A 19,237-nucleotide genomic window follows, 5' to 3' on the forward strand; every position below is an offset into this window, starting at 1 on the left:
ACAGCCATTGCAGAGATCAGGAACTTCCTTTGTTAGAGGATTTTCTCCGAGCCATGCTTCCGTTTCTTCCAGGTCTTCAGTAGATCACAACCGAACTTCGATCACATCCAATCGCCTTCCACCTATAACCAGTGCTAACACTTCTAGAAGACAGTCTTCAGATGTCTCTAAAAACAAGAACATCTTCTATATTGCAAACTCGCCTTCTCCTCCTAATAATAACGGCGAAGAACACGAAACCTCGCCCAGAACGAGGTCTAATTATTCAGTTAGAAATAACTCCAACGGAGACGTTAAGGCGGCTCTGTCTCAAAATCTGCAGCATTCACTGCAACGTTCACTGCAGGATTCACGCCAAAGATCAATTCAAGACCTGCAACAAAGATTACTGCAGCCACCACTGCAGCAGGCCAGCATACAACGACAGGGATCTTTATTCAGCAATTTCCATTTGCAATTCAATAGCGATTCTGGCAGTAAGAGTAATCTTCCAGAAACAGCCGTAAAAAGCGAAAACCCCGTAGTTGAAATTCCTGCACCGGCAGAAGAGTATGATTATTCGTCTACTGATATTTCTGAGGACGAAGATGAGGAAGAGGTAGAAGAAGATGATGATGAGGGAGAGGGTGAACGAGCTGAAGATGACGACCGTAACAGAGCCATTGCTGAAGCTCAGAAACTGTATTTCCATGACAAAAGAGGACTCAAGAGCAACCATAAGGGAGAAGAGATAATCATCAAATCAAAGGATAATGCTGCGTCTGTAGGAACTTATATGGACAATGACAGCGAATGGTTATCTGTTTCTTCTGAAGATGATGTAAAGTCTGAATTGAAGGAACCTGAGTTTCATCCTTTGCAGTTCACTAAAATAAGACCAACGGGATCGCAATTATTCAACGTCTCCTCGAACTCAACCGAAGTAATCACTCCCGATGAACCTACGAACGAAAAGCAAAAGCGATTTTCTTCTCCTGGTATTAATAAACCAAGGTCATTATTGTCTGGCTTGTTCTTGAATGAGTTAGCTGCACTTCACTCTAATGGCCAACACCCAGACCATCCATTTACAAATGGAAGACCAGCAGTAAAGCCTTCTCTTAAAAGGTCATCAACCACTGGTATCATTACTATTAACCAGAACAAGTCTCAGAATGCAAAACAGAGACCTTCTATCATCTTCACAAAAAGGTATGGATCTCTAACTGATATCTCTAAGAACGAGTCTGTTCAAGACCATGCCGTGGGTTTGATACCGAAAAGTGTAGAAGGTGATGCTTCATTGCCCGACGACTATTTGCTCGGGAAGCAAAAGTCGATTGTAGGAATATCTGACTTTACGGTAACTACCACTAGTGCAGTGTCCGAATCACATGAAGCAGATGACCGTTTCCACTCAGCAAGTGGTGCTATACCTAGGGAAAGAGAGACTTTATCTACAAGTCTCAATAAGATTTCACGGTCAGTGTCGAATAATTCCATAAGAAACCTTCTTTCCAAGAGCTCAATCAATTTAGGAAAGCTCTACTCAAAGTCTAGGTTTGGCCGTTCCGAATCCAGTTTCAATTCAGAACGTTCAGGTCAACAAAATGCTAATCATAATAGTCAACCAAGAGCTCCTTCGCGTTTGGCGGGCAATGCTGTAGATGATTTTGCCAGCAATGGTAATGTTGATCTCTCAGTCAAAATAGATGGACCCGTAGAACCTTCGACAAATTCTTTGCTCAACTCGCAGGCATTAGCCAGCAAGGTCCCCACTACAACTGACTTGATACCCAAGGTTGCCGATGAGGCATTGCTAGCTTCTGAGTTAAGTAGCTCGCTCAAAGAGTCCATTATAATAGACTTCAAGTTGGGCAAGATTCCTCTTCCTACGAGAGTCATTGACAATGATAGTTTATTAAGGAACAACGAAGGGTTGATTGCTGGAGGTGACGAAAGCGATTTTGATGACTATCATTCAAAGGGATGGTAGATTATAAATGTCCAATAAAAGTTCCCTCCAAATTTACAGGTATACACGATTGGACGTGTATTAAGCATATACATATAAATTTATATAGAATAGGTCCGGAATATGATGTATATAATTATTTACTAAGCTTCTATAGTAAGGAGCAAGGATACTATAGTTTTGCATTAGAGTATAACATAATCTTTTCTAAGAGAATTTGGAGTACATTCTATTGATGGTAAACTATTCATTCCTGTGCGGAAATTTTCAGATATCGCGGAAGACAATTTTAACGATTAGTGATTCTACTGATTAAATTATCCACACACTGCTGGCTGAGTGGATATGAAGACTTGTTACTACGAGCTCCTCGGAGTGGAGTCTACGGCGACGGATGTAGAGCTCAAAAAAGCATACAGGAAAAGAGCTCTTCAACTCCACCCGGATAAGAATCCCGATGATGTAGAAGCAGCGACCAACAGATTTGCTTTAGTCAGAGCAGCTTACGAAGTCCTTAGTGATCCTCAGGAGAGATCGTGGTACGACGCCCATAAATCTTCGATTCTACGTGACGATGACGAGTATGTAGAAGAAGAAGCAGATATGATAATTCCCAGTATTTCGACTGAAGAGCTAATGAGATACTTCAATCCTGCCTTGTATTCGCGAATGGATGATTCCTTGGAAGGCTTCTACAGTGTGGTTTCAAGATTATTTGAGAGATTGGCAGCAGAAGAAGTAACTCATGGAAAAGCTCTGGATTCAAAGACCTTTTCCAAGTATAAGGATGATGATACCGCGAACATTAATGTAACAGACTCTTCGTTTCTTTTGTTTCCAAGATTTGGGAATAGCAGAGCAGATTATGCCTCAGAAGTAAGACTGTTCTATAATTTGTGGAACAACTTTGCCAGTGTGAAGACATTCAACTGGAAGGATGAATATAGATACTCTATGGCTCCAGACAGACGTACGAGAAGAATGATGGAGCGTGAGAACAAGAAAGCAAGAGATACAGCCAGAAAGGAGTATAACGAAACAGTCAAGAATTTTGTTCTGTTTATAAGGAAGAGAGACCCAAGAGTGAAAGCAGGAGTTGCCGAATTTGAGAAGATGAAGAAGAAACAAAAGCAGCAAGAATTAGAAAAGCAAGCCAAGCAGCAGCGAGTCCGCGAACTTTTGGATAATCATAATAAATTCGAAGCTCAAGAATGGCAACAGTTGTCACTTGAGGAGTTGAATGATTTGGAACATATGCTAGAGGAAGAGTATGATATCAGCTCTGATTCCTCGGACAGTGAATACGATGAGTTTGATAATCCTTTAGAAGACAACGAGATTCAGGTATACGAATGTTTTGTGTGTAATAAAGATTTCAAAAATAAGAATCAGTTTGAGGTTCACGAAAGCTCAAACAAACATAAAAAACTTCTCAAGAAATTGAAGTGGGAGATGAAAAAAGAAGGGATAGATTTAGGGATAGACAAGCATGACCTCGATTTGGATGACTTTGAGACTGCCAGCAGCGAGTTTGATTCGGCGCAAGAGGAAATAGAGCATGAGCTAGTACTGGAGGATCAATATGTACTACATGAAAACAGCGATTGTCTGGAAGATCGTTCTAAGAACGGGAATACTATTGAAGAATCAACTGAATATGAAGTTGATGACGATGTCAATAGCGATATAGAGCCTGAACTCACACGACAGAAACAGACAAAAAAGAAGAATGCCAATTCGTCTAGTGGTGAGATCGTGTTAGAAGAAGTTGACGATGAACTTGCAAAGCTAGCGAAGGGTATGAAGCTTGATGATAGCGACGAGGATGATTGGTCTACCTCCAAGAGCAAAAAGAAAGACAAGAAAAAAAAGAAGACTAAGAATAGTTTACAAAGCTCTAGAGAGCTGTCTGCTCTTCCTGAGGCTGAGACTCCTCCAGTAAAAGGAACCGAAAAGTGTACCGTTTGTAACGAAACATTCACCTCGAGAAACAAACTCTTTCAACATGTTAATAGTACAGGGCATGCTGCCTTGAAGATGAAGGGTAAGAAGGGTAAATCCCGGAAGTAATCCTATGCATTTATTTATAACTTTCTGTAATAATAATAACGGTATAAATTCTACTTTAAGCCTTCTTTAGACTTCTTCATTTTAGCCATAACTGGTTCACTGATACCCTTATTACCGTGAGCACCCAAACCTTCACCTTTGACCCATCCTAACTTTTCAAGCAATTGTCTACCGATATTGTCCTTGCTAATTTCAGGAGCAGAAGCTCCAACAATATCACCTTCCTTGAAGGCTGGTCTAGTAGACTTGCCCCTTCGTTTGTCCTTTTTGCCGTCGGTTTCATCAATCTCTTCTTGAAGACGTTTTCTGTCGCTACGATGGAAAATCGGTCTCTGTTTCGTCATATGATTAATTTGATCATATTGAGGAAGGTAGTGGAAAGTACTTCTTGATTTCGATACCTTCATGTACTGTTTCAAGCCATTGTTACCGCATTTCTTAGATTTCATGTTATAGCATTTAGCCATTTTGGCAACAGTCTTGTTTCCGTGAGGATCTAGGGGCGGAAACGATAAAGTGTCTCTTCCTCCATCATGCAAGAAAAGTTCAAATTCTTTTCTAAAGTCCTTGATATGTAGTGAAAATGGATACAACGTTGTCAAATCTCTCGTTATCAAAGCCTGTTCCATCTTATCCTGTTGTTTCTTGTTCTTCTTGGACTTTTGGTTCAATCTATGAGCCTGGTACTGTTCGAGCAACGACTCTCTGATATCGTCTTCAATATCATAGCCATCTAGGTCAAGACCCTTTTTGCGACCGCTGCCCTTTGTACGGATCAGCTCTGTTGGGTTATCTAACGATAAGAAATTCTGCAGCGACTTCGAATAGGCAATCAATGCTTCCAAATCACCATCATCCTCATCATCTTCATTACTTGATTCGAATTGTTCTTCTTCCGAACTGTCAGATATATACACATCCGAATAGTTTGGGTGTTCTTCAACTTCATCCTCTATCAAGCCCCCAGTTATGAACTTGAGGAAACTATTGAGTCTGTGTTCCTTAACACCTTTCAGCAAAACATAGTCTACCAATTCATCCTCATCAACCCAACTGAACTGATCCATTGAACCCGTCAAATCATTATTACTGGCATAGTATTGGTTTTGAATTCCAAATCTAACGTTCATAACTTTAATTTGCGAAACGTCAAATTCGTAATCTTCTTCTAAGAAACCATACTCAGGGTCATCCTCACTTTCGTTTACATCTTCATCTTCAGAATCATCAGTATCCTCTTCAGTATCCTCTTCTTCGGAATCATTCTCATTTGCATTTTTGAGTTCTTCGCAATCAGACTCTGTCTCTGGTTTACCATCGTCAAGAACAACATTCAGCAAGTCCAATGGTTGCATTGGACCATCTACATTGTAATCGTATATGTCTTCCCCTTCTTCTTCTTCTTCTTCACCTTCACTAAAAACATAATCGTGATTGACATTCTCTTGGAGAATTTCACGGACCATGTCTTTCCCGAGTAGAGGCAAATCAACTACAGCTTGACCTTTGCTGTCTGTGTAGGGTCTCAACGACACCTTGCCTATAGTCAATTCATTGTCATGATCAATATTAGAAGTTTCATCTTGTATCACCTGATCTATAAGAACACGAGGCAGTAGTTTACGGACATTGTGCTTCTTTAATACGCTGTTGTCTTGCCGGGCATCTATAGAAAGTGGCAAAGGCTCTACGTTCTTGGTCTCAGTTTCAGCTATGGTTAAGTTCTTGACCGATATCTCCTCTTCGACATCAACTACGTCTAAATCCTCGTTATTCTCAAAATCTGAGATATTTGGATGGCCAATGTTTGCATCCTCATCAACTTCCAGATAAGGTGTATCTTTTTCTTGTTCAGTTACAGAATCTGAATCTATTGTCAAATCCTCACTATCATTTTCATCCATACTGTTATTATTCACGAGGATGCTTTCCTCCTTTCTGACTTTTTCTTCCTTGATTTTGCGCAAAGACTCGTTTGGATCATAAACGTGGGCTGCCTTGACGAACTTGATTGGATTGTTGCGAAGAGCTCGGGACATGGTTTCACTTATGTGTTGCTGGGTATAGCCGACTTCATCTCTCAAACGACCCGGGCGACGCGACATCGACGACAACAGGTCCTTGGGAATGTAGACATTCCCTTCCAAGTCCATAAGCTCCGGTACATCTATACTGGTAGGTAAAGCTGGACGATGATTGTTGGATGTACCTTTGCTTTTCTTCTTGTTAGAAAATATTCGGCCCGAGGGAACGGACCCTCCTCGTCCTCCTCTTCGCCTGGCCCCTTTATTTCTATGTCCCATGATGTAGAAGTATAGTAATCAAGCAGGCTAGAAAAAACCACTGAAATAGAAGAAAGAAGAGAGTTCAGCCCAAGCAATATAATCTATGGCAGAGATATTACCTGTATATAGCTATAGTCCATATTGATCCTGATGACTGCGAAAAAAACATTAATAACCAAAATTTAATCAGCGAGTGTCTCAGGAACATTTAGAAGAGCCCATGGTGTGTAAAATACATATAGAAAGGTATATTCAAGCCAAAGTAATTATTCTGAACTCGGCAGGGTTGTCTGGATACAAAAATTATAGACATTGGCCTAAAACAACCCCCTCTTTTCTACTCAAATACTCCTTCTGGGCCAAGAACTGCTAGCTAATTTTGTCGCAATGTCGCGTTTAGCGCTCACGCTCACTTTCATAATTGATACGACATCCACACTCTGTTTACGTCTATTCTATTCTTATCAGATGGTAATTATACACATGTACATTTGCCACTAGACAAACACGTTTATGCTACATAAATAGTATGGCTCGTGAGGACGCGTCTGTTCCAAGATCGCACGATTCGGCTGATGCCAGCCCCAATTCCACAGCAAAAGAGATACCTGTGCCGCAACCCCCTCTATTGAACTTGAACTTGAATTTGAACATGAATAGCGGCTTCAATCTATCCAACTGGTGGCACCAGATCACACTGATTGAAGCTGACAGTAGTGACGACCGCAACAACAATAATAGTAACAATGGCATCAACGCTGCAGAGTCCGATTCAGCCCAGTCTCAACCTATTGTAGTCTTGGGCCATTCATACCAAACGACCGAAGAAGCTCACGAGGATATCATCAAGAAGTTGTGTCTCACATATCGATATGGCTTCGAGCGGATACCCCGGGCTGTTAATGGTCCCAGTCCGTTGTCGTTTATGCAATCGGTGATCTTCAGTAAGAGTCTTCTCTATAATCTCCAGAACTTCAACAACTTCATCGAAAAGGAAAACTTCACTACAGATGTAGGATGGGGGTGTATGATACGCACTTCACAAAGTTTGCTCGCCAATACCTTCGTGCGTTTGCTAGACAAACAAAGCGACATTATCGCTCTCTTCAACGATACCTACTTAGCACCGTTTTCATTGCACAACTTCATTCGTGTCGCCTCGTCACTGCCATTGAAGGTCAAGCCTGGCGAATGGTTTGGTCCCAATGCTGCATCTCTCTCGATAAAACGTCTCTGCGATGGCTATTATGATAATTCGACGTCAGAGACGATCTTACCACGAATCAATGTGCTTATCAGCGAAAGCACTGATTTGTACGATAGTCAGATTGCCCAGTTGCTTGAGCCAAGCACCGAGACCAAGGGCTTGTTGGTACTCTTGCCCGTCAGATTGGGTATCGACAGCATTAATTCTTATTATTTTTCAAGTTTGCTCCATCTTCTTTCGCTTGAGCAATCTGTAGGAATCGCCGGAGGCAAGCCGTCCTCGAGTTTCTACTTCTTTGGCTATCAGGACAATAGTCTCATCTACATGGATCCACATTCAGCTCAGATATTCAGCAGTGACATTGATATGAGCACCTACTACGCCACACGATACCAGAGGGTTGACATTGGCAAGTTGGATCCGTCTATGTTGATTGGAGTGTTCATTCGTGACTTGACACTGTACGAAAATTTCAAAAAGAGCTGCCTTGATGCCGCGAACAAAATTGTCCACTTCCATGCGACGGAGCGTCTGACGGTACCTGAGTCCAGACGAAAGAACTCCGAGTTCGTCAACATCAACAGAAGCGATTTGAAGGACGAAGACTATATCAATATCGACAGAGTCAACCGCTTGGACAGCACTGACGACTTCATTGACTTAGGCGATGACTATGTAGAAACCAACACGAACTTGGAAGAAGCTACTCCGCTGGCGGAAGATACAGTTCCTGTTTCTACATTAAGTGCCAGCGAGCTGGAGATAACAACATCTTCATACGAAACACCTACTTCAAAGGATGACAACAGTTCCAGAGCAAGCTTGGACGTGGTAGTGCTCGACACGACAGGTGAACAACAGGAATAGGAAGAAAATAATAGATTAATACTTGTGGGACAAGCTAGAGGATTAGAATATATGAATGGAAATTACCAATGTATACAAAGAGAATGTAGAAATAGTATTTGCAATTGACATTGTAGATATATAGAATGAAATGCTATAGTATAGAAGATGATCAATTAAACTATATATTGTGAAAAAGAAGGATCTTTTTGCAATCATTCTATAGGTAGTGCGAGAACACAATATGAAGTCTCACTTCATCTGTTACATTTGTTAGCATTAGTCTTCAGATAGTTGACACTGTTCTTTCCATCCTAAGCATTAATAATCATCGTTGTATCTATAGACTCTGTTGGCTGTGTATTTGTCATACACGTAGTCTTCATTGTATACTTTTTTTTCATATTACCATCTTATCTTTATAATAGTCATAGAATACCATTTGAACTTCTCATTTCTAAACTCATCTAAATCTGTAACATGGTAACAGATAGTTTGAAGATATGCACTGTCTGTGCTTCCAACAACAATAGATCCATGGAGGCTCATAAACAGCTAAAGGATGCTGGGTATGACGTGAAGTCGTTTGGCACTGGTTCTGCTGTGAGATTACCCGGTCCCTCTATAGATAAACCCAATGTGTACGAGTTTGGAACTCCTTACGAAGACATATACAACGATTTAATTTCGCAGAACTGTCGTAAGATGTATGAAGCCAATGGTTTGATACACATGTTGGATAGAAACCGCCACGTGAAGCCTGCTCCTGAGAAATGGCACAGCAACTCATATGCTGGCAAGTTTGACTTGGTGATAACTTGTGAAGAAAGATGTTTCGACAGCGTCATGGATGATCTTATGTTCCGTATGTACAGCAGAAATGACGAATCCGATGTAAAGCAGATTGTCCATGTTATCAATGTGGACATTAAGGATGATAACGAAAACGCATTACTTGGAGGAAAAGGAATACTAAAGCTTGTGACCATGATCCACGAGTTTAGACAAAAAAAGAAGGATGCCGTTGAGGACGAGTCGGATGTGATTCTAGAGGATCAAATGATGTCCATCTTAACGGAATGGCAGAAAGAAAACACCCATTTACCCACTTTGTACGGAATTAGTTACTACTAATCGTATATGAGGGTATAGACATAATGATCTTAAAGTTAGCATAAATGAATAGTTTAGTAAATATATTATATTTGAATACATTAAATAAATAAAAAGTAATGATGTGCCACTGTTCTTGCTATTTGACTGCAATTTTCATTTCTTCATTCCCTTCATTACTCTTACCTTGATTGTACATCTATAATTTTTCAGCGCGCAGTGATTTTTCATGTCTAAAAATTTATCTCTTCTTGGTAGAAGAGAATAGCATCCCTCGAAATCGTACATTTACAGCTGGATGCCTCCCAAACCGAGTATCAATGCCAAGAAGGCAAAGCTCTATAACAGTCGGACGATCCGTACCGAGCTCTCGGATCCTAGCTTCACAGATAAGGAAAAGCTCAGCATTCCTGACTTTCTCAAAACACGAGAATTTGAGATCAGATCGTTTGAGCAGTCCCAGTTAAATACCAAGTACGCCTCGTCATCGCGTGTGTTCCAGAGTTTACCGAGAACACTAAGGAGAAGGACGGCGTCTCATAATGTCAAGAGAATACCCAAACGACTTCGATCGCGAGCCATTCGCGAAATGCAAAACTCTGTCAATGGCCAGCCTGAAAAACGCAAGCACCAAAGAGGGAGACAATTGTACCGTCTCCAGGTCATGAAAAAGCTCTTGAAACTTGGATCCAGATTGAAGTTGATGAGAGGTGTTCCCAACGAACAAGTGTTGAAGGACCAGACAATACGGAACCGAATTAAGGAATTGAATACCCAGATTAAATCGTTAGAGAAAGATCGTTCAAGTCCGGAGATCAACAATGATTTGGGCTCATATGATAATACAGGCGTAGACGAGTTTGCTCCAAGACCCAAAGGTAATTTAAAGTACCATAAACGTCAAAAGAATTTTGTCTGGCTTCCAACTCATGTATGGCATGCTAAACGTTTCCACATGACTAAACAGTACGGTTACCAGATTCCTTTGGCACCAACCCAAAAATGCTTTAAAGCCATGAACAGACATAACAAGCACGATGCAGTTATTTTTGATACCTCTTTTCATGATAAACTTATAATAGAAATTGCAGACAATGCCGACTTCATCCAGTTCTTGCTAGAAATAACAAAGTACAAGAAGAAATTGCCAACTGAGATTGTAGACGGAACCAAAAGCTATAGCGATTGGATTTTCTTAGAAAACGAGAAGGTTGCTAAAGTGTTAATCTACGCAAATATTAGTCTCAAAAAGATCTTAGTGTCGGTTTTACCATCTCTTTTCATGGATATTTATTTCAAGATCAAGGCCAAGCTTGCCAACTATAAGTCAAATACCACCATCAACGATTGCAGATATTCCTTAGGAAGTATTGATATCTGTGGCCCACAGGCTTTACCGGCCATCAGTAAGATTCTTCATTTGTACAAGCTCGAAAATTCGGATATCCAAAGAACGTGGAGGACTTTGGCCCATAACACAGATTCTGGTTTGGTACCTATTGGAACTACATTGAGTTTTTCTGTCAAGGATCCTAGATTTTGGAAGAGACCATCGAGACTTCCCCCGTCAGCATCTGATATCTCTTTGAATGAATTGGTAATAGCGTTGAATAATGAAACTAGCTCAAATATAGACTCGGATTCCATTGCAAATCTTCTATCTTCTCGAAGCAGAAATGAATCCTATGACGGGCAAATGTCAATTAAATCCATCAGCAAGGAATTCAATAAATTGTCTCCATTAGACAAATCTGTGAGCTATGAATTAATTAACAGATCAAGAATTCCATTATTGATCACAAAATTGGCAGAAGGAAGTTGGTCACTCATTCTTCCGTGGTATTGGGTATTACCTATTTGGATTCTGGCTACGAAGGTTCGTCAGATCAAGGTTGGAGGCTTGAAACAAAGACATCAATTCAACTTCGAGAATGAAATTCCAACCTTCCCATACGATTTTCCATTTTTGCGTGATGGTTGGCTTCACAATAACGCCGTTGGTACCTTGACGGAAGCGAAGTTTGCCAAACTTAAGCAAAGCCACGTCGACATTTCAAGACCAGATTTCCAAAATCTGTCCATAATAAGCCCATTCAAATGTGATTGGACCGCTATTCGTAATATCATATTCCTTAAGAAATTAAGTGGAAAAACTGATCTAGAGCTTGCCCAGCTTGACCCGGGTTTTGCTACCCATGTGGGTAACTTCTCTACCAGAGAGTTGAAGAGCTTACATGACATTGAACAATCCAGCAAATCTATCAGCAAAATCTATACCGAAGAAAAAGCTCCTGAAATTCTGATAGTGATATATTGCAAGAACAATGAGTTCCACAAACAATTTGTCGATGGAGCCTATGAGATAAAGTCTCTTGTTGATGTAAAAATGAAACAATTGCCAGTGATTCAAATAGCTATTCGATTGCAAAATAAAGGTTCGATTAGTGATGGAGCCAGAATATTCTTGTCTGACAGTTTCAACACCAATCCAGAAGGTTTTGTCACGAGTGGTGCTTATAATCTCAACGAGGGTCAACCTACTGCTATTGGCTTGATTCGTGCTGATGTGAAAAAGCTCTCTAATCCAACTATATACATCAGAAACATCGGCAAGACAACTTTCTACCCAGCTAAATTTGTGGAAATTAAGTAGACGTTTAAACATTAAAGTGCAAGGAATTTCAGATAGCCATTTGGCACTAATTGTAACTATACTAATAGTAATATTGTATCGTATAAGCATTCTATATTATACTGTCTTGGAGTAGGCTGCGAAAACCTATAAATCCGGGTAACGGCTTGCAACACCGTTACCCGCATTTCAACTCACTATAAAAGTTTGTCGAGAACCTTCAGAAATTTTCAATTTCTTGTATGAACTTTTATTCTTCATACTTACCAAGAGATGTTGCGGGAGATCAAGTAGTTCCGCAATCATAGACTTTCAGAGGCATTGCACAGCGCCATGAAGGAGTATGCCAACTTTCCGTATGTTTACAATGTGTTTTCGGATGCATTCGTAGATAGGGAAGTGTGGATCTTTCAATTTTTGATTTCTCCCTACCTTTCCTTAATACATTTTGTATTCTTGGATGGTTTCACAGACACGTATGACTTTGTTCAACTTGTGTGTGAGAAAATGTCTTTAATATTTTATTTGTGGCTAAGTCAGGCGATTTTCCACGAATAAAATAGAGAATGACAATAATAATAGCTAGATTGAATACGATAGCTACAATAGCGATGATTAAGAAGTCGAAAAGAAGATGTTGTAGATTTAGACTAGCGAAATATACTAAATTTACTTCAAGATCAAATATATGTCAAATATATTAATATGCGTTTATTACAAGCTGTGAAGCTTCTATGGAGAATCTATAGCATAGTTTTTTTTAATTCTCACAACCTTAGTTGAAGTGATCTTGAGTCGTCAGGCCGTTATTGTTGATACCCTTATATAAACCACTGCCTGCTCCATTGCTGTCTGAAACGTAGAGATGGGACTCCGCCAGAGAGCCACGCTCTAGCGGCTCGTTGGGGTTGATGAATCTGGAGTTTTCCCACATCCGCATCATGGCCTGTTTGAAAAGATTTACATTGTAGTCGATGATGGCCAAAGAACTGTCCTGGTTATTTGTTCTAGATGACTCCAATACGTCGACATTGTCGTCACTGAAGTCGCTATTTATCTTGTTCGTATTTGTAGTATTGTTGGCAGAGTTTCGGACTTCGTCGTTTCTGATTAGGGCTACAAGAGCTAGACCTCTGATCATCTGCTTCAAGTACAATATGGAACCGTTTGAAAGATGACTTACAGACTTGAGCTCCTTTTGTTGACTTGTTGAATTTTGTTTTCTGGTTCCAGACTCGTTTTCCACATACAAATCATCAAGGTCGATGGTAATGTCAATGAATTCGGCACAAACTTCGTAAGTCTGAATGTCTACTGGTGACGAATCTGTGGCTACGTAAATCTTGGAGTTGACGTCAAACAAAAAGACCTTGTCGATAGATGAGTGCTGTACCAAGTTGTCAAGCATATTTTCTAAGGAAGGCAACTCGGGAATTAACTTCTGGACGATTCTCGAAAATGCTTCGTAGATAGAATGGTCAAAAATAGAAGTCAAGTAGAAAGACACTTGCACGCCTTCAAGCCCCAAGTCCAACAATTCGTCGCCGGTTCTTTGCATGATATCTCTCTGGGCATCGATACGGTAGTCTTCCGACAACCCATCGATTTTGTGGATTAATACCTCAATGTTGATCTTGGGGTTGACTTTGTATGCAAATTCTATGATCATCGATAAATTGGTCAAAGCATTCAAGTATTCGTCCTGTGAGTCAATCACATAAACCAAAGCTCCGATAGACGAAAAGAGCCTTTCTGAGTCGTAATTGGGCTCGAAGTAGTTCAACTGACCCGGTAATTCCATCACCGAAAGATCTATGAGCGAGCTGAACTGCTCTGTTGTGGGCTTGGATGTACTTTCCAAATACAACGTATCCAAAGGCTGCATGTTGTGGAATACAACTTTGCAAATAGACGACTTGCCACCTCGTCTTAATCCCATCAACAAAATTGTGGCATTAGTATCCTTGGGGTTGGGCAAAAGTGTAGCCTCCATGTTATTTGTGTGTTGTAATTGGTTTTAGAACGTAAAGTAACTGAAAATTTAAGTGATAATTTAAACGGAGAGATGGTAAGCGAAAGATTTCAATATAACGCTTCGTAGTGATACGAGTCAGATTCTCCACACTCACTGAATGTTATAGAGCAAGGTAGCAAGACTAAACAGCAAATAGGAAGATAACAAAAGAAGGAAAAAACTGACTTCCTCCATCTCGTGCATCTTCTTTATCCGTTATCACTTAACATTTGCATTATTATTGTTAGTTAAGTTCGTGTGCGGTCCAAACGGTGAAGGCGGTTCGGTCACGTGAGACAATGCACCAAGTTGCAACCAAAACGATTGGGTGCAAATCCATGGAGTTATGCACTATTGCAGAGTAGCAGAGGAGTAGTTAAGCTCAGAAACCACTGCCAAACGGTCCATTGGTATTCATTTACTAGATAGATTCCAATTTACTTTTTAGTCTGATCGAATTCATATATTTATAGTACATTTATGACCATCATTTAGTGTTTACGTTCGATATACATATTCACGCTAGCTTACTTATACATCCGGTATTATAATAACTTGATTATATTTAAATATCAAAACTATCACGCTTTATACAGATCTATGGTCTCAAACGCTTTGGGTCTCTTGGGAACAACGAAGCACGACGGATATTCTTTAAGTCCAAGTAGAACATAACCACTCTTTCTAAGCCAATACCACCACCAGCGTGAGGAGGACAACCATAAGTGAAGGCTTCAAGGTACTCATGGACACCGGCAACGTTAGGGTCGACTTCGTGGGCAGTGAGTCTTTCTGTCAACAAAGCTGGGTCGTGGATACGTTGAGCACCAGACAAAATCTCTTCACCTCTCATGAAGAAATCGTAAGAGTTAGAGTATCTTGGGTCTTCTGGATCAGGCATAGTGTAGAAAGGTCTGACGGCCAATGGGAACTTGTCCAAGATGTAGAAGTCGGTATCGTACTTGTCCCTAACCAACTTACCCAACAACTTTTCATTCTCAGTGGACAAGTCTTCGAAGTCGTCGACCTCTTTACCAGCTTCTCTCAACATGGCAATACCTTCTTTGAAGTGGAGTCTCACCATTTTACCACTTTCTGGCACTTTGAATTCTTCCACTGGGAATTGCTTTCTGACTGTGGCAATTTCCTTGGCGTATCTCTTCTTCAACTCAGTGAAGATAAAAACGAACAAGTCAGCCAAAATGTCAAGAACTTCGTGGTAGTGTTCTTCGAAAGCCATTTCCAAATCCAAACCCATGAACTCGGTCATGTGACGGTGGGTGTTAGAGTTTTCAGCTCTGAAAACGGGAGCAACCTCGTACACTTTTTCAAAGTCAGCAGCAATCAACTGTTGCTTGTACAACTGAGGCGATTGTGCCAAGAAAGCAGAACCTTTAAAGTAGTTGATCTGAAATACGTTGGATCCACCTTCAGAGGCAGCAGCAATGATCTTTGGAGTATGGATTTCCGTGAAGCCCCTGCCGGCCAAAAACTCTCTGAACAAAGCACAGACACCGGATTGGATCTTAAAGATTGCTTGGTTGGTTGGAGTTCTCAAATCAATGACCCTAGCATCCAATCTGGTATCCAAGTTGACAATTGGCAATTTTAGAGCTTCAGCCTCTGCTTCAGATCTGGAAGCATCTTCGATCAACAATGGCAATTGTTCAGGAGTCTCAGAAATGGTGTAGATTTTGCTCACGTGAATCTCGACATCTTGCACCGTAGACGACTTGATCAACTCATCGACCTTCTTGACGGTACCATGGACAACAACAATAGACTCCAAATTGATGGAGGAAGCCCATTTGACCATCTGCTTGGAAATTGCATTAGAATCGGTTTCCTTATTGGTTTTAAAAAGAGTCTGGATCAACTCCGATTGCTGTCTCAATGTCAAGAAAAGCATTGTAGCACCCTGTTGTCTCGAATTGTGTACTCTGGCTCTGAAAATGACCTGTTCGCCGTCGTTAGCAGCAGACAAATCCTTGAATTGTACTCTGGTTTGGTTCTCAGTAAAGGACGAGTTGATCAATGGCAACTTTCCATAGTTCTCCTTAGCTGGATCATTAGCAGCTTCGGCTTCTTTAGCAGCCTTTTCTTTGGCTAATTGGGCTTCTCTTTCTGCCTTTTTGGCTGCTTTTTCCTTTTCTTTTTGCAACTTCTTCAATGCCTTCTTGGACAAGGGCTGGCCATCTTCTCCCAAGATTACGGGTTCAGCTCCTTCGGCTGTTTCAGCAACAGCAGCAGAAGCTGCTGGAGTTTCAGCTGGAGTTTCTGAAACTGCCAACTTCTCAATTTGTTCAGTAGGGACAGACATGGTTGCTTTCCTCAGTAATTTGAGAAAAAGACTAATGTTCATCTTCAAGTTTAGTGAAAATTAGTCTCCTGAGTGAATCGAAAATTTTCGGTGCGCGACTCTATCTTACGTCATCAAATGACATGATCCAGTCATAGCTATATGAACAACCACTTAATATAAGATGAATAGATGATCGCTGATACAGGTGCTTTTTCTCCCATGCTGTATGTCTATTACTTGTATATTACACAACTTATAAATATAGTACAGTGGTTGATATTTATTCAAACTAGTCACTGAAATTGACTCAAACAAGCGGTTCAAAAGTATTAATATCAGGTGCTGGAATTGCATACTGAGACCTACCTAGAAAGTTCAAACCCTCAAGGGAAATTGATCACACCAGCCAACAGAAGAACTATTCAAATTATAACATTGACACCGTAGATATATATTTGGGCCGGTGTTTTAAAGCTCATATCTGTACTGAGTCCTAGTTCATTTGCTTTGCTGTTAAAATTCAATGGAACCAGATCATCAAGATACATTTTCTGCGACAATTTTTGACCTCTTGGCTACAACTTTTAGTAGAGAGAAAATCACTAAATGATTGCTAAAAATAATTAGGAAACAAAAATGTAGAAAATATTCATGTAAGCAAATTTGGATTTCAATTCTAGGGTAGTAGCTGATAGATTCAGTGAAGGACTTGGGGTTCTAAGAACAGAAAGATAACATGATCCTAAAGGCTTATCAATATAAGAATAATCAACTTCATCAATAATATGAGATTTTCCATAAGCGATGACATTATTGCATTATATACAAAATTGTATCTATTGAAGGGATAAAATTTTGCATAATCATCTAAGTTCTTAAATTTTGAAACATTATTACTAAACACTAAAAAGTTTATCCTTGTTTACTAGTTTTAATGAAACTTCAGTACTTTAGCAAATTTAGTTGAAGAAAAGTCCATATTTTCTCTTTTATCTTAAGATTCAATGGCAACTCAAACATCTCTAATTATATTTTCTACATTAATTTCATTTTCTTAATAATCAGAATTTAAAATATACTCTTAATAAATGAAGTTCTGAATTAGAAATGTTATGAATATCAGCAGGAAGATATCGGAAACGTTCAACATTTAAATCTTCAAGATATACCAATCAACAGTAAGAGATTCAGTAATAGTATTATAATAATAATTTAAAGCAATTAATGGAATGGTCATCAGTTAACTTTAATTCATAAAGGAACTCAAATTTGTTAAGAATAGATATAACTAAGTATTATGAAATTTTTCATGTTTAAATAAAGGTAAAATTGTTTGTTTTTTTCAATATTAACATATAAAGAAAGACAATAAATATACAATAAATATACAATAAATATAACATATCAACATAATTTTCTTTGTGGATACAAGCAGTCATTATTTACATCCAATAACTAAGATCAGTAAACTTGAAATTATTAGGAACATAATTAGTAAATTCAATCTTCCTTTTACAACCTTTATTGCACAATAATAATTAGCTTCAAAGAACTCGACAACTAGTGGTTTAGTTATCACTTTATTGAATCTATCAACATCACCATAAAATTGTGTCTAAGTGTATGCTCAAAACACAGAAAAACAATCAAAAGTTTTAGAATTTTAGGTTCTTCGTAAATCATTTTTACACAATCAGAAATTATCGAAATTCAAGAATTCTTTTATTTTATTCAAAAAATTTTATGAATTATATATGTGTTTGTATGTTCCATGTAGTTAATCTCAATATAAGTAGTGGGATAAGACGAGTCGCTACTCTGGATGTTAGTTGTCACTTTTGCCCTAAGAATGACACTCCTTCCAAAACTTTGGGTTGCTATTTACATTCAATGCTTCTTAAGAAAGAAAGAGTCTTCGTTATTAATGACTTCTTTAGCACACCTCTCTAATATATTTCTTGCATAGCTTTTTGCAAATCATTGCCAGCTACTTAGAAGACTGTTTGTTGTCAAAGAACTAGGGAGAAATCCAAACAGAGATGCCATGATGGGTAATGGTAACTTTTAGCTTTCTGTGTTGACCTCAAGCAATTCATCCATGCTTCAAGAATTTGACTACCTATATATCGAAAGGTCAGTTTGAGTTCATATGAGTGTTACAACTCTGAGCATTCAATCATGCAATTTCATCCCTTCTGCGAATCGGGGAATGCTCCATGTCAATTCCACATGATGTCCTTCAAAACGTTTCCGGAATTCTAATTACAATGAGCCTACAATTCATTTTTGAAAATGTGAATATAGTTGGGCCAATGACAGACAGGTGTTGGACCAAATTTACTTTTACGGTTCATTGATACATCATCTTTGGTATGATATAATCCAGACAACAAACATGAAATTGCAGTGATTTTAAATACCTCCGTTTTCTCTTGGATGAAATTGAACAATTTTGGTACCTTATGTAGAGTCACTTGAGATCCAATCGATTCTTGGGATGGAGATAATTTTACTGTGAGGCTACTGAAGTTGGCGAGCAGATCCCCTTACAATATATCCTGAAATGCATCCTCCAATAAGTGAACTGTTTCTAGATGTCCTTCATGAAATCTTGATTTTTCTTGAAAATAGCAACCAATTTTTGAACTCTAGTTAATAGTCTTGTCCTGGAAGTCAATATTTAATCTGTTTACGACAATTCCATATCGTAAGAACGACAAGTTTGTTCTTGGTTGGCAACAAACTTGTTAGCTGTAGACGAAATATTTGGAAGTGCGAGACTAAGCTGTTAAGACCATCTGCCGAAGTTCTTCA

General features: G+C 39.3%; 6 protein-coding genes across 6 annotated transcripts; 4 read left to right on the plus strand and 2 right to left on the minus strand. All coding sequences in view use genetic code 12, as the record gives it.

Annotated features, from left to right (window-relative positions):
* Positions 1 to 2,299: 2,299 nt before the first annotated feature.
* PICST_67190 (predicted protein) lies at positions 2,300 to 4,786 on the plus strand (the record flags this gene model as incomplete). The annotated part of the gene is made up of 1 exon (XM_001383258.1): positions 2,300 to 4,786. The coding sequence occupies one exon, from the start codon at positions 2,300 to 2,302 to the stop codon at positions 4,022 to 4,024; it is 1,725 nt and encodes a 574-aa protein (XP_001383295.2). The 3' UTR covers positions 4,025 to 4,786.
* A 2,052-nt stretch (positions 4,787 to 6,838) lies between these two features.
* PICST_30446 (predicted protein) lies at positions 6,839 to 8,383 on the plus strand (the record flags this gene model as incomplete). The annotated part of the gene is made up of 1 exon (XM_001383259.1): positions 6,839 to 8,383. One exon carries the CDS (start codon positions 6,839 to 6,841, stop codon positions 8,381 to 8,383), a length of 1,545 nt encoding a protein of 514 aa, XP_001383296.2.
* Positions 8,384 to 8,842: 459 nt separating this feature from the next.
* Positions 8,843 to 9,496, plus strand: PICST_30447 (predicted protein; the record flags this gene model as incomplete). Its single annotated transcript, XM_001383260.1, has 1 exon — positions 8,843 to 9,496. The coding sequence occupies one exon, from the start codon at positions 8,843 to 8,845 to the stop codon at positions 9,494 to 9,496; it is 654 nt and encodes a 217-aa protein (XP_001383297.1).
* A 248-nt stretch (positions 9,497 to 9,744) lies between these two features.
* Positions 9,745 to 12,158, plus strand: POP1 (nuclear RNase P and RNase MRP component). Its single transcript, XM_001383261.1, has 2 exons — positions 9,745 to 11,209; positions 11,234 to 12,158. The coding sequence occupies exons 1-2, from the start codon at positions 9,774 to 9,776 to the stop codon at positions 12,126 to 12,128; spliced, it is 2,331 nt and encodes a 776-aa protein (XP_001383298.2). The 5' UTR covers positions 9,745 to 9,773; the 3' UTR covers positions 12,129 to 12,158.
* A 724-nt stretch (positions 12,159 to 12,882) lies between these two features.
* Positions 12,883 to 14,100, minus strand: PICST_30449 (predicted protein; the record flags this gene model as incomplete). The annotated part of the gene is made up of 1 exon (XM_001383614.1): positions 12,883 to 14,100. One exon carries the CDS (start codon positions 14,098 to 14,100, stop codon positions 12,883 to 12,885), a length of 1,218 nt encoding a protein of 405 aa, XP_001383651.2.
* Positions 14,101 to 14,668: 568 nt separating this feature from the next.
* Positions 14,669 to 16,441, minus strand: DPS1 (aspartyl-tRNA synthetase; the record flags this gene model as incomplete). Its single annotated transcript, XM_001383615.1, has 1 exon — positions 14,669 to 16,441. The coding sequence occupies one exon, from the start codon at positions 16,439 to 16,441 to the stop codon at positions 14,720 to 14,722; it is 1,722 nt and encodes a 573-aa protein (XP_001383652.1).
* Positions 16,442 to 19,237: the final 2,796 nt, after the last annotated feature.

Source organism: Scheffersomyces stipitis, chromosome 3, assembly GCF_000209165.1.
Source record: "Scheffersomyces stipitis CBS 6054 chromosome 3, complete sequence".
NCBI classification, from domain to species: domain Eukaryota; kingdom Fungi; phylum Ascomycota; class Pichiomycetes; order Serinales; family Debaryomycetaceae; genus Scheffersomyces; species Scheffersomyces stipitis.